Source organism: Elgaria multicarinata, chromosome 10 (assembly GCF_023053635.1).
Source record: "Elgaria multicarinata webbii isolate HBS135686 ecotype San Diego chromosome 10, rElgMul1.1.pri, whole genome shotgun sequence".
Classification (NCBI taxonomy): Eukaryota; Metazoa; Chordata; class Lepidosauria; order Squamata; family Anguidae; genus Elgaria; species Elgaria multicarinata.
Genome location: NC_086180.1, coordinates 15,513,784 through 15,528,176, shown reverse-complemented (window position 1 = coordinate 15,528,176; position 14,393 = coordinate 15,513,784). Strand labels below are relative to the sequence as shown.

The following is a 14,393-nucleotide window of genomic DNA, read 5'->3' as shown; positions in this document are numbered from 1 at the left end:
CACCAGTTACTGGGGAGCATGGGTAGGAGAGTGCTGTTGCACTCATGACCTGTTTTGGGTTTCCTGTGGGCAGCTAGTTGGTGACTGTGTGAATAGAATGCTGGACTAGATGAACCCTGATCCATCAGGGCTCTTATGTTCTTATAGGAACCAAGGATGGCAGCACAGAGTGGCCATGTGTCCTACTTCACAAAGGGCAGTCCTCTATTTGAAGGTCTTTCCAGTCAAGAATTGTATTGTACATCACCCAGAGATCTTTGGTTATTTGCTCCGAGGTGTGAAAAGGCTGGTGACTGCTGCATAAGAGAGCATCTTCTCCCATAAATGATCCCCCTCCAGGAATGCCTATGAACACCAGTTGCTGGAGAACTTAGGTGGGAGGGTATAGTTGCACTCCTGTCCTGTTTGTGAGTTTCCCAGGTACAGCTGGTTGGCTACTATTGTGTGAACAAAATGCTGGACTACATGGACTCTTGGGCCATAGCTAGACCTAAAGTTTATCCCTGGATCGTCCAGGGGTCAAACCTGTTCATCTAGGTGACACACAGGGGATCCAGTGCTCAGATAGGGGTGAACCCTGGATGGTCCCAGGATAAACCTTAGGTCTAGCTGTGGCCTTGGTCTAATCCAGCTGGGCTCTTCTTAGAATCATAGGATAGTAGAGTTGGAAGGGGCCTATAAGGCCATCAAGTCCAGCCCCCTTGCTCATTGCAGGAATCCACATTAAAGTATACTTGACAGATGGCTGTCCAGCTGCATCTTGAAGGCCTCTAGTGTGGGAGACCCCACAACCTGGCTAGGTCATTGGTTCTATTGTCATACTGCTCTAACAGTCAGGACGTTTTTCCTGATGTTCAGCCGGAATCGGGCTTCCTGTAACTTAAGCCCATTATTCCGAGCCCGTTATGATCTTATGCAAAGAAGGTGCTCTACCACTGAGCTAAGGCCCTCTCATACTAAGATTAAAATTACATAGGAATCTAGGAATCTGTCTTATACTGACTCGGACCTTTGGTCCATTATCGACACTGACTGGCAGCAGCTCTCCAGGGTTTCAGGCAGGAGTTTCGCTGCCCTGCGTGCAGATGCCAAGGATTGAACCTGGGACCTTCTGCATGCAAAGTGGGTGCGCTAGCACTGAGCTGCGGTCCCCCTAAGAAGGGTTTCAGGGGCCCTTCTTACATTAGCTTTGCAGTGTGAGAGTTGTTGCCCCAGCTGTTGCTAAGGTAACATGAGAAGGCCTGGGCCCCATGAGAGTAGCCTGAGCAAGGCCAATCCTCCCTACAGCAGCAGCAGCATATGGGCCAATGCTGTCCCAGGGCTTTTGATGCTACTTTTGGGTCATAGAGAAGAGACCCAGTACAGCAGTGGCTCCTGTTTCATGAGTATAACTCAATTTTGTGTGGGGAGGCTTTGGTCTAAAATTGGCCATGCTCCAATCTTACAAATTACACCATTCAGAAACAGGCCTTCCCTTGGGGGCCTTATCTCTGTTTTTATTTCATCGCGTTTTTAATATACTAGCAAAACAGCACAGAAGAAAATAAAGATGGAGAAATGAAGTCACACAAACAGCATAACTGGGAACAACAAAATTCTCCTACAGTCTTCAGGGGCCATTTTCGGATAAACGCCTTCCCAATTTGAAAGTGAAGTCGCCTGAATTGATCCCTGAAGAAAACATATCCAGTGTACTGGCCAAACTCTGTGGAATTTTTTTAATATTTGGGTCTAATTAAGTATTCCTTAGAAATAACACATGGTGGTATGGGCTAGCCTGTGCTGATGAAATTTGTTTTCTACGGAACATTGTGACCTATTTACAGCATGGTTTGCTAGGGAGCACCTACACGCCTAAGCTTTCCTTTTCAGCCTGCAAATATGATGATTACTACGCCTCTGGCCTTCTTTTTCTAGCCTTTTATCACTGCCATCCTTCATTTTCAAGCTTGCTGTTCAGGTAATAAAGGTAATAAATCAAGCCGCTTAAAGGGAAGTGATCATTCATTCTTTGGGATGGCCTTCAGAGATCTTCCTGTAAAGCTTAGTTCTCTGGGACAGTTTTACTTTGCTTTATGAATCCAAGTGTGAAGAGACCTTGGAGGTTTCCAGAGCGCTGTGTTAAGATATGCTTCGTTAGGCAGATAAGCTCTCAGGCGATAATGATAACATGGATTTCCAGGGGCAAAGGTTGCCCTGCGAGTTAGTCATGGATTCGGATCTGCTCATTTGCAGTTGAGTAAGTTAAAAGATGGTTGAATGTCACAGTTTAATGGGATCACAGAGTGTGTGCTTCATAGAGCATGGATGGCCACAACTGACACAGGCCGCAGGAATTTGTTGCAGTGCCATCAAAATGATCAGGGGACTCAAGTATCTTCCTTTCAAGGAAAGGTACATCATTTGGGGTATCTTAGTTTAGAAAAAGGCTGGCTAGAAAGGAACATGATAGAGGTTTGTGAAATTATGCATGGTGTGGAGGAAAAGTAGAGAGTTTTTTCTCCATCTTTCCTCATGAGTTTTGCTTACTTTTCCTTTTGTGTTATGTCTTTTGGATTGTAGGCCGAGGGCAGGCACTTTCTCATTATTAAGCCACTCTGGGAGCCTTTTAATTTAGCTGAAAAACAGGGTAAAATATTGTAAATAAATACATAACAGAGTCCTCTAGTGATACTGACCAGCAAAAGATTCAGGGCAGAGAAAGGAAGTTCTTTTTTATTTATTTTATTTATTTACTTATTACATTTATATCCCGCCTTTTTTTCCTCCAAGGAATCTCCTCCTCTCCATTTTATCCTCACAACAACAACCCTGTGAAGTAGGTTGGGCTGAGAGTCTGTAACTGGCCCAAAGTCGCCCAGTGAGCTTCCATGGCAGAGTGGGGACTAGAACCCGAGTCTCCTGGTTCCCAGTCCAATGCTCTAGCCACTACACCACACTGGCTCTTCATGGCAATGTGTGTTGTGGAACTCACTGCCATAGGAATTGATGACCGCTGGGTTAGATGGCTTTGAAAGGAGATTAGACAGGTGCATGAGGATCTATCAATGGCTATTTGTCATTGATGACTATAAGCAACCTCTAATGTTTGGTGTCTCTGAATAGCAGCTGCTGGGATCATCAAGGCAGTTGTTACTGTGTCTTGTTTGTGGGGTTTTTTTGGAAGCCTCTAGTTGGCCGTCGTGTAGGGTGACCATATGGAAAGGAGGACAGCGCTCCTGTATCTTGAACAGTTGCATAGAAAAGGGAATTTCAGCAGGTGTCTTTTGTGTGCATACAGCACCTGCTGAAATTCCCCTCTTCATCACAACAGTTAAAGCTGCAGGAGCCCTGCCCCGTTTTGTATGGTCCCTGCAGTATAACTCCTGTAGCTTTAACTGTTGTGATGAAGAGGGGATTTCACCAGGTGCTGCATGCATTGAAATGACACCTGCTGACATTTCCTTTTCTATGCAACTGTTAAAGATACAGGAGCCCTGTTCCTCCTTTCCATATGGTCACCCTACCATTGTGAGAAACAGGATCTTGGACTTAGATGGACTTTTTGTCTGATCTCTGCAGGAGTCATCTGATGTTTTTATGTGAGCACATGTGAGCATAGGAGATGGTTTGCCCTGAAAAGCTTAACATAGTGCAAGAATGCTGAAGCCTTGTGGCTTTGGCCTTGTGAATACAAAAACACTACTTCTGTATCAATGTACGGTAACTTGATTAAAGCAAAGCTGATGTCAGTAAATCTGCCTGCAGTTTTAGAATAGTATTCTGATGGAACCACACAATTTGACCCAAATTCTACAAATCATAAATTACAACAGCAGCAACCCTGCCCAAGTTCTGTTCCAAGGATCCCATAATGGAGCCAGCAAATTGCAGTCTTCTAATTTTCTTTTAAAATTACATTCACATTAGTTTATTTTTAATTCCTTGTTTTCATATTATTTGTTGCCTGGTATTGCTGAGATCTTCCTCAAACACTTTGCCTTCCTTATCAAGTCCCTACCACCCCCACGCCCATTTCTGGAATTGCCTTTGCTTCATAGCTCTGGTCTTTTGTCATAATTATCATGGCAGCATAGATAATAGTAGTTAGTTTGCAAGCGTATGTGATGCTGTCTTTGGGGGATAATTTTAATGATAGCTGCCTTGAATAGCTGCATTGCTTCTTGCATACTGATACTGTCAAGCTGTGGAGGAATCGCCTACATTTAGGCCCAAACTAAACATGATGTGTGTACTTGTTTCTCCGCTCCCCTTTCCAGGGACTATTAGGGTGCAATCCTATGCATGTTTAGATAGGGTGACCAAATGGAAAAGAGGACAGGGCTCCTGTATCTTTAACAATTGTGTAGAAAAGGGAATTTCAACAGGTGCATTTGTATGCATGCAGCACCTGGTGGAATTCCCTCTTCATCACAACAGCTAAAGCTGCAGGACCCTTGCCTTCTTGACCAGATACAAAAGAGGGCAGGGCTCCTGCAGCTTTAACTGTTGTGATGAAGAGGGAGTTTCACCAGGTGCTGCCTGCATTGAAATGACACCTGCTGAAATGTACTCTGGATTTACCCTGTTACTTAATTTTGTTATGGCACCACGATTTCCATTTATTTCCTATGTTGAAGCACTTCACACCTGTGATCAAATCCCAAATAAGTACAGTTGCCTATATATATATATTTCTGACTAATACACACATAAACACAAAATAACACACACTCACACACACTCCTTTTATAACCTGTATAAATTGCATTTTTACTCTTTCATTAGATATTGAGCTTCTACTCAGTCCGTTTTACTGTAGATGTTCCATAAGCGTATCGGTTATAGACTAAGAATTTTAATTAGTGAATTCCTTTGCTTCTTTGGTGATCTTATTTATTATCACGCATGTTTCTTTTATTCTGCTACCTTTATTTTGAAATAAAATAAAATTTTATGATAGAGATGTATGTCCTTCCCTCTTTTTAAGCCACTCTTTTGCACTTAGCTTCAACTCAGATATTTATAGGATTGCAGCTGCTTCCCTATAAATATCGACTCTGAAGTAAGCCCCAGGTAAGTGGATGTAGGAATGCAGTTTGAAGCTCAGCATTCACCAAGTTTTGTTCGCCACATAACTTCCATGCTCCATTTCTTTACTTTTTATCCTCTCGTTTCCTGATGATCTCTTTTGTTCCGTGATTCCCTTTCTATCTTTCAGTGTTTTGTGAAAACTAGGCTTGCTGTCAACGCCCCCTTTTATTCTCTCCTCCAACTCTTGCCTTTGAGAGTTCTGCCACACTGCTTCCTATGTACTGAACAGCTTCTTTCTTCTTTCTGCCAAGGTCGTTCCCTTTCTCAAAACTAATTTTGTTCTGCAAAGTTTTTCTAACTAACAAAGAACCTTCTCTTGACCTTGCCTCTACTTTATCAAGCCCTGGCCTTTCCCTTCACCATTATCCCGCCTATATCCCATAACACCTGTGTGATGCCATCTTGCTCCTCTGCCCTTCTCATTTCCCATTAAGCCTTTGGTCCAACGCCACATCCCAAATTAAAATTAGTCCCAAGCTCTACATTGGGCCAACTTCCTCTCTTGCTGCTCTTTCCTTCGGTATGGAGGGTCCAGTTATCTTTGTTTTCCATTTGCCGCCCTCTCATGTTTTTCCACTGCAGCTTCTGTGTTTTTTCTTACTACAGAAAATCTTTTACGAAGTAAAAGATGGAATAGCAGCACAATATATTTGATCAGTAGCGCTAGCAGCCATCCGTCTGAAAACACCTTAAATCGATGTGCTTCCTAGGGATTGTTAGCTGAAAAAAAAGTTTATTATAACTTTGGGTAGTACTGCTGAGCCTCCACTACCACTGTTGCACCTGTGAGACCCACTGCTAGTGCAATAGGAACTTCGAATCCTGTTCTTCAAACAATCTTAGGAACAAGTGGAAACACTTATTTCCAGATCCGGGCAGGTACCTTCCCTATTCCAGAACTGAGTAGGAATGCTAGTTTCCCACCTCTAGTTCCTGATGCACTAGTAGGCCGTTCCGCACGTGTGGATACTGCCCTTTGATTTTAGATTTGACTGCCATTGTATCCATTCCAGTTGATGAATTTGACTTGTATTGTTTTTGCTCAGAAGCTCCCAAACTCGGAGGCTTCCAAGATTCCTTTGCCCTGCCAGGCTGAAGCCAACAGGGCAGGAAGAATGGGGGAACTGATCTTTGCCTCCCCCTAGATCTCCTTAATTTAAATGTGCTTTTCAGCCCATCTACAGGGGGTGTATTGAAGGGGGAGGGAATGAGGCTGGAAGAGATTCAGGGTAAATCGCATCCTGGCCTTTCTGGTTTCCTCCCCTCCCTGGCCAGCAGAACACTCCCTTTCCCAGGTTGGAGGGGGGAATCCGGACAATCTTACGGTCCCTGGGATTTTGCCCAGGGACTATAAGATTGCTCTCTAACTTACTGATGAGTTATATGTGTTAATTGGAAAATTTTCCATAGAAAAATATAGTAGTGGAAAAAATTCCAGAAAGCATTCTACCCCCACATCACTGGGCTCAATCTACGGCATGCCCAGTTTAAAGACCCAGGGAGACGGTGATGGGAAAGACCCCTGCCTGGGTCCTTGGAGAGCTGCTGCCAGTTAGTGTAGGGAATTCTGGGCTGGATGGACAAATAGTCTGACTTAATATAAGGCAGCTTCCTACTTGCTGAACACTTAAGTTTGTAACTGAAAAAAGTGGCTGTAAATACCATGATGGAGCAATCTGTTGTGTATAATACAGTTCATTCATGTGCTGCAAATGAATCTGACTTTGCCTTTCTCTCTTTTTCTCCCCCTCTCTTTGGTCTGCTGAATACAAGTGAGAAAAAGCTAATCACGGATGCTCTGAGCAGAAACCAATTTCTGAAGAGGCTGGACCCGCAGCAGATCAGAGATATGGTAGAATGTATGTATGGAAGGACGTACCAGCAGGGGAGCTATATAATCAAGCAAGGGGAGCCTGGCAACCATATATTTGTACTGGCAGGTTAGTAGCCATTTCACTTGCGCGTTTAAATAACGGTTGCTGGGAATTGCGCTGCTAAGTCTTCGCTTTCACGCAGACTACCCTAACCGGGTGCTCTCCAGATACTTTGGACTACAACTTACATTGTGCTTGACCATTGGCCCTGCTGGCTGGGGCTGATGGAAGTTTGTAGTCCAAGGCATCTAGAGAGCAGTAGGTTGGCGAAGGCACTTTTAACGTGTCAATGTAAGGCCTTAGCTAGACCAGCCTTTATGATCGTCCCTGTGCATCCAAATGATGCACAGGGGATCCCGGGATCAGGGAGGGATCATCCCTCCCTGGTCCCGGGATACAGCCCTACACTTTGGGCCCACTTTTTCCGTTGCTGCGGCTTGAGCCGGCTCCACATGATTACTCACGCAGAGCCTCAGGAGCGCTGCGCCCATCGGGACTAGGGTGGGGAACGGGGAAATCAATTTTTTTAAAAAAACAAAAATTTACTTTATGCCCTTTAAAAATTAAAAAATGGCAGGCGCGACGCCTCTCTTCTTGAGGTCGTCGTGCCTTACGTGTAAACGGGCGCAGGATCTCGCGTTATTCACAACGTGAGGTCACCCTTCCTCTCTCCCGGACTTTACAGTAGGTCTAGCTAAGGCCTAAGATGAGCCCTACTGGTATCAGACCAACGACACATCTAATCTAGAATCTGGTTTCCCAAACACGCCTGCCAGATAGCTCCTGGGTAGTCTGGTGTTGTGCACCCCTCCCTCAGCAACTGTAGGCTGTGTCTGAATGTGGAGGTTCTACTTAGCTATTACGAAGTGCTGGCCGGTGGCTCCGACGTCAGTCCGATAGCTCCTTTAGGCTGACTGGTTCTGACTGAAACCCAAAGCGGATTCCCCGCCCCCCACTGACATAAGAACCACCAGCTTCCACTGCTATACCAGCTAACTAGTTTTGCAGGTTGCATCAACTATTACCGATGACTACATGGAAAATTATTTAGTACTTGTAATAATAATGTATATTCGGTTTGAAGTGCCTTCTTGCAACAATTCTATAAAACAAAGCAGTCTTCCCCAACATGCTGCCCTCTAGATGTTTTGGACTGCAAGTCCCATCATTCCCAGTCAGCATGGCCATCTCCCCCTCCACTCCCAAAGATGCTCACAAGCAGAGCATGACGGAGGCAGCTATGACTTTTTTTGTTTGTCTATGATTGCTAGATCCATCAAGCCTTGACCATGAGCATCTTGCTGGACTTATGCCTGGACACCTGGCCGGCCACTTTCGTAGTGCTAGGCTAGGCGGTCCTTTGATCTGATCCAGCCAGAAAGTTCTTATGTTCCCAGCCTTACAGTGGGCTGCAGAGGCCTTAGAGAGTCAATAATCCATATCGTCCGCAGCTCAAAATAAAAGGTTTTAAAGCCCCTGCTGAAAGACTGCCTTCCATGAGGTTCTTCCCTCAACTGTCACCTCCAGCAATCATTCCTGCAGGGTGCAACACAGGGAAATAAGGGGGGAAGCAGGGCTGTTCCATCAACCCTGCTGAAAGACCACTCAGGGTGCAATCCTTTACATGTTTAGACAGAATAAAAGTCCTACAATTCCCAGCATGTCCCAGCCCAGCTTGCTGGGAATTGTAGGACTTTAGTTCTGTCTAAACATGCATAGGATTGTGCACTTGATGGGGGTGACCATATGGAAAAGAGGACAGGGATCTTTAACAGTTGTATAGAAAAGGGAATTTCAGCAGGTGTCTTCATCGCAGCAGTTAAAGCTGCAGGAGCCCTGCCCTCTTGGTCTCATACTGAGGCCCAGCATTGGACAAAAGGCGGGATAGAAATTATTATTATTATTATTATTATTTAGCCCCACACTTTGTATGTGAATTGATGCAAGATATGTGACTAAATAAGTACAGCTCCCACCATCATGTTTCGTTTGACCCTCAATTCACTTAAACTCCCATTGTTCCAGTGAAGTCAATAGCTGAATTGACTTAGTCCTAATTAAGCCACTGAAATCAATATTAGAGAGAAAATGGCTCACAGGAATGTGGCATTGCAAAGCTGTCCTTTCCCACAAATATGTTAACCTCTAATTTTCACCGACTCCATCCAATGCTACCACAATGATGATATGTTTAGCAAAATCATAAAATAAAAAATAGCTATTTTGTGGATAGCATGCTGTGAATTGTTAAATGTTTTACCTTGAAAGGAGCAATTACACTCAATAAAGGAATGGACAGGTATGTTTAGGGCTCTCTGGGACATGAAATCTCACCTTAAGCTGTTGCAATAAATAAAGATTTGAATGCAGAAAGGGGTAAAGTATTGCTAACACTAATGAAATCCATTTTTCAACAGCGATAAAAACATAGAAAAGAAATTCCCCTAAGCAGAATTTTCATGGAGAGGTTGTAATTTCTCTTGCTGCATCCATTGAAAGTCTGAGGTCGAAGCTCATATAGGAGCTTTCAACTGTTGGCTATTTAATCCATTGGCCTTTGTTCGTTGAGTATCATCAGATGAGCGTTTTATTGCATGCTCATTACTGCCCACTCACGCTTTTTTGCGCAGCTTTTAGATGCCACTGTCCTCCACCCGCACACCTTCCGCTCCTTCTGGCCTTCTTCCATCACAAAATAGGCCCCAGTAAATCTGGAGGTTTTTTTTGGGGGGGGGAGGTTTGAAACAATATGTTCCACCTTTTCCTGCTGTGTGCAGGAAAAGCCACGCGATAAAAACACCCACTGAATGGGCCATGTGGTCATTGTTTACTTCCTCTTTCTAACCCCTGTGTGAAGAAAGAGGAAGTATAATGGGACAGAAGTGGTGAGGAAAGCGACGGTAAGGAAATACTATTTTCCCTCATCTGATGATGCTCTTTGCCTCCTGCTCTAAACCTCTAGGGTTAGTCCACGCAGATGCTGATATACTAGATAACATTTTAGATTAACCAGCTTTTCTGTCCAGCGGCATATACCGTATTGCGGAAGTGACTAACTTTTCCCATTCCATATGACCTCCACACACACACACACCCCAAGAATATGTGTGTTTTACAATCTGCGGTTGTATGGATTGGGAGGGTCAGTCCTTCTGCAAACCAGCCAGAGGGAATACAGCTTTTACTTCTTGCTGCTCCAAAGCTTTGAAACTAATGGCCTATTGAGGGATAGGTTTAAATGTGAACCTTTATAACATCTTGAAAATTGTGCAAAGAGCATCTTGTTCTGTCAGCAATTTGGAGGTGGAATATCAAATTGAGTTTTCCTGTTTGGTTCAAGGTGCTGTTTTTTGTTTCGTATTGTTTCATTTTAGTGAGTCAAAACTGCTGCAGTTCAGCAGTAGAGCACCTGCTTTGCGTGCAAAAGATCCTAGGCTCCAGGTAGGGTTAGAAAGAGACTTCTGCCAGAAAACCCTGTCATTCAGGGTAGACCAGCCTTCCCCAACCTGGTGCCCCATGTATGTTTTGGACTACAACTGCCATCAGCCCCAGCAAGCATGGCTTTTGAGCAGGTATGATGGGACTTGTAGGCCAAAACATCTGGAGAGCACTGGGTTGGGGAAGACTGGTGTAGACAATAATTAGATGGAGCAGCATAAAACAGTTTCGTCTGTTCTTAATCTGATCCAACCACATCGATATCGCTCAGCTCAAGGTTCATCGTTGCTGGTGCTATATAAATAAATAATAATAATAATCATACTACTCGCTCCTTGACAATAACTCTGCTGTAAATGTGACATTAGGCACAACTCAAGGACAACCTGTGGAGCGTAATGCCTCTGTTGACATATATGGAGGTATTTTATACTGAGACAGGGCATTGGTCCATCTAACTCAATAGTGGCCTCATTCAGACAACACGCTAAACCATGCTGCTTAATCACAAAATGGTTAATGGAATGCATTAATGCATTCCATTAACCATTTTGTGGGTAAGCAGTATGGTTTAGTGTGTTGTCTGAATGGGGTCATTGTCTGCTTTGGCTTCCAAGCATCTCTGCAGCACTGCAGGCAGAGGGAGGCATTTCCAGGATCTCCATCACTTTCTACCTGATCCTTTCCTTAAAACTGGTAATGCCTGGGATTGAATGCAGGACTGTCTGTGTGCAAAGCATGCAATCTACTCCTGAGTTATGGGTTCTTGTTGGAGATCAATAGCACCTAAGGGACGCAAATTAGAGAGACAATGCGATGTAGTGAGTTGAACGTTGTAGTCTCCTTCAGCCATGAAGCTCACTGGGTGACTTTGGTCCAGTCACTGACTCTCAGCCTAACCTACCTCACAGGTCTGTTGTGAGGATAAATGGAAAGGAGGAGGAGCCCGTAAACTGCCTTGGATTCCTTGCAAGAGGGGAAAAAGGCAAGATACAAATGTGGTAATTATTTTAAAAAAGTAAGTGCATACCAAATGTAATGCAATTGCCCTTCTTTAAAAAATGTTTTTTTTAATAGAGCCTTGCAGAAGCAAGGAAGCAAGCGTACTTGTGTCTGTGTTGGTCTGTATGATAATTAAATAACCTTCTTGATTATTTCCTTCCCCCACAGATGGCAGATTGGAGGTCTTTCAGCAGAACAAACTTCTCTCGTCGATTCCGGTGTGGACAGCCTTTGGAGAGTTGGCTATTTTATACAACTGTACGAGGACAGCCTCTGTGAAAGGTGTGTGCACTTTCTCCTCAAAACATTGCAAAAGCAGGGAAACAATTAAGAGACTGCCCTTTACTGACAGAAGAACAGGAGGAAATGTTATGATAAGACAAAAAGGAGGAACCATAAAATTTTTGGCTACTAGTCCTGATGGCTTGGTGCTACCTCCAGTATCAGAAGCAGTAAGGGGTTTGATGAAAATTTTATCGTACGCGCGCTACTACCCACTCACGGTTTTTCACGCGTCCTTTAGCTGACGCCATCGGCCTCCTGTACGTCTCCCGCTCCTTCTTGCCTTCTTTTCCATCACAAAATGGACCCCTTTTAATCTGACTTTTTTGGGGGGGAAATGGAATGTGCCGCTGTTTCCTGTTGTGTGCAAGAAAAGTGGCGCAATAAAAACGGCCCCTGAATGGGCCACGTGGTCTTTGTTTACTTCCTCTTTCTCCTCCAGGAGGAAAGAGGAAGTGATGTGGGACAGGAGCGGGGGGAGAGAATTGAAAGTTGGGAACCGCAATTTCCCCCCATCTGATGAGTCAGTATACACTTGTTGCTAGGGAACATGGTCTGTTGCACCCATGTTCTGCTTGTGGGTTCCTGGTCGACAGCTGATTGGCCACTGTGTGAACAGAACGCTGGACTAGATGGACCCTTGGTCTGATCCAACAGGGCTCTTCTTGTGTTCTTATGAACCAACTGCCTGGGGGGACTGTGAGTTCTCTGTCACTGGAGGTATTCATGCAAAGACTGGACATCCATCTGTCAGGGATGCTTCCTTAGGCTCAAGCAGATATTTCACTATGTAGGTGGTATGAAAGTGGTATATAAAAGGCAGGAGCCATACTACTGCTTGATAGCGGTATTGAAGTGCACTGACAACTGTTGGGGCCCATGACGCATACCATATACTGCTTTCATACCACTTTCATAGTGTTATATCCTGCTTGGGGTAGATGTGTCAATGGGCCCCACCAGTTGTCAGTGTACTTCATTACCACTATAAGGCAGTAGTGTAGATCCTGCAGTGCACTTCAATACCGCTATAAAGCAGTAGTGTGGCTCCTGCCTTTTATATACCACTTTCATAGTGAAAGCCTCGTGTGGCACAGAGCGGTAAAGCAGCAATTTCTGCAGCTGAAACTCTCCCCACGGCCTCAGTTCAATCTCAGCGGAAGCTGGTTTCAGGCAGCTGGCTTGGGTTGACTCAGCCTTCCATCCTCCCGAGGTCGGTAAAATGAGTACCCAGTTAGCTGGAGGAAAGGTAATAACGGCCGGGGAAGGCAATGGCAAACCACTCCACTATAAGGCCTGCCAAGAAAATGTCAACGAAAGCTGGCATCCCTCCAAGAGTCAGTAATGACTCAGTGCTTGCACGAGAGGTTCCTTTCCCTTTCCTTTCCTTCATAGTGAAATATCCTGCTTGGAGTAGATGAGCCCATAGACTGGAGTCCTGAACTCAGCAGGGGGTTGGACTCGATGGCCTAAATAACCTCTTCCAACTCTGTGATTCTACAATTCTAGAACCAGGGCAGATACAGGAGATGTGGGGCACGTAGGGGCTCGTCTGAAAGGTGCTGAGGCCCACCCAGTGTTTTCCCTTGGCAACATGTTTCTCTGATTGAGTCACAGGTGAAAGCCCTGGAGGTTACATAGAAGGACCTGATCAGTGCACTATGATCATTTGACTCTTTGGCTGAATGAGGTCTGCTCAGAAGTTCCTGCTAGCTATTCTGAAGTAACCACCATTCCCAGTTTTCAAATGCTGACAGCTTCGGAATGCTGATCACATGCAATTCATATTCAGAAAAGCAGCGCAAGACGATTTCTGCTAATCTCGTGCAAGAGGCAGTGCCATGCAGATTAGTTTATCTGCTGCAACCCTCCCTTTTTCTTTTCATTTTGTTTTTCATGGAGTGCTCCTGGGTTGTCAGCTAGTTACAGCTCCGAGTCAGGTTTGAGCAGTTTTCGGTGCATATTAATTTGCAGCCTTTGTCAGCATTCTTGCCTACATCCAAAGCACATCTTCAGCGTTGTTAAATCCTGGCAAGTTCAAGGACCTCATTGGCTTTTACTTGTGAGTAATTATTTCACAGGTTTTGCAGTCTTAATGGACATATGCATGACTGTGGGTGCTTCCAAATGAGGCATTTATAGTGTAATCACCTTGCTTCATTCATGGCATTTTACAGGGCCTCCTGAAAATGTCACCTCCCATTTATAACCCTCTTTTTTTCACCTCTTCTAATGACGTTTTTCTAAACGCCCCCCCCCAAAAAAAACCCATTAAGGAGGGAAAGACAGAATAGCTCCACAATGACTTTTGACTGGTAGCAGTTGGAGCCATCCATCTGGAAGCACACTGTGTGTTTCTCTGACTTTCTATGCTCCCAGATGAATATGCAGGGAGAGAATTAGGCCATAGCTAGACCTAAGCTTTATCCCTGGATCGTCCAGGGGTCAAACCTGTTCATCTAGGTGACACACAGGGGATCCAGTGCTCAGGCAGGGGCGAACCCTGGATGATCCCAGGATAAACCTTAGGTCTAGCTGTGGCCTAAGTCTCAGGATGCAGAAAACAATTTCATTGATGAAAAGCCTGACGCGTTTCGGCCTCTTCCTTTATCACTGGGCCTCCCAAAGGGCTGGAACAATGCAAGCCTTGCAATGTGTTCTTCATATTGTTAAAAAATATTTTATTCATGTGTTGTCTCATTCATGTTCCATATATGTATTGTT

At 44.6% G+C, this 14,393-nt stretch overlaps 1 protein-coding gene across 1 annotated transcript in view; it reads left to right on the top strand.

Moving 5' to 3' along the window:
* The window catches only part of PRKG2 (protein kinase cGMP-dependent 2), an 85,608-nt gene that overhangs the window by 16,364 nt on the left and 54,851 nt on the right, over positions 1-14,393 (top strand). The window contains exons 3-4 of the mRNA XM_063136209.1: positions 6,847-7,013; positions 11,556-11,669. Coding sequence (XP_062992279.1) covers positions 6,847-7,013; positions 11,556-11,669 — 281 coding nt within the window. The remainder of the gene's footprint in view (positions 1-6,846; positions 7,014-11,555; positions 11,670-14,393) is intronic.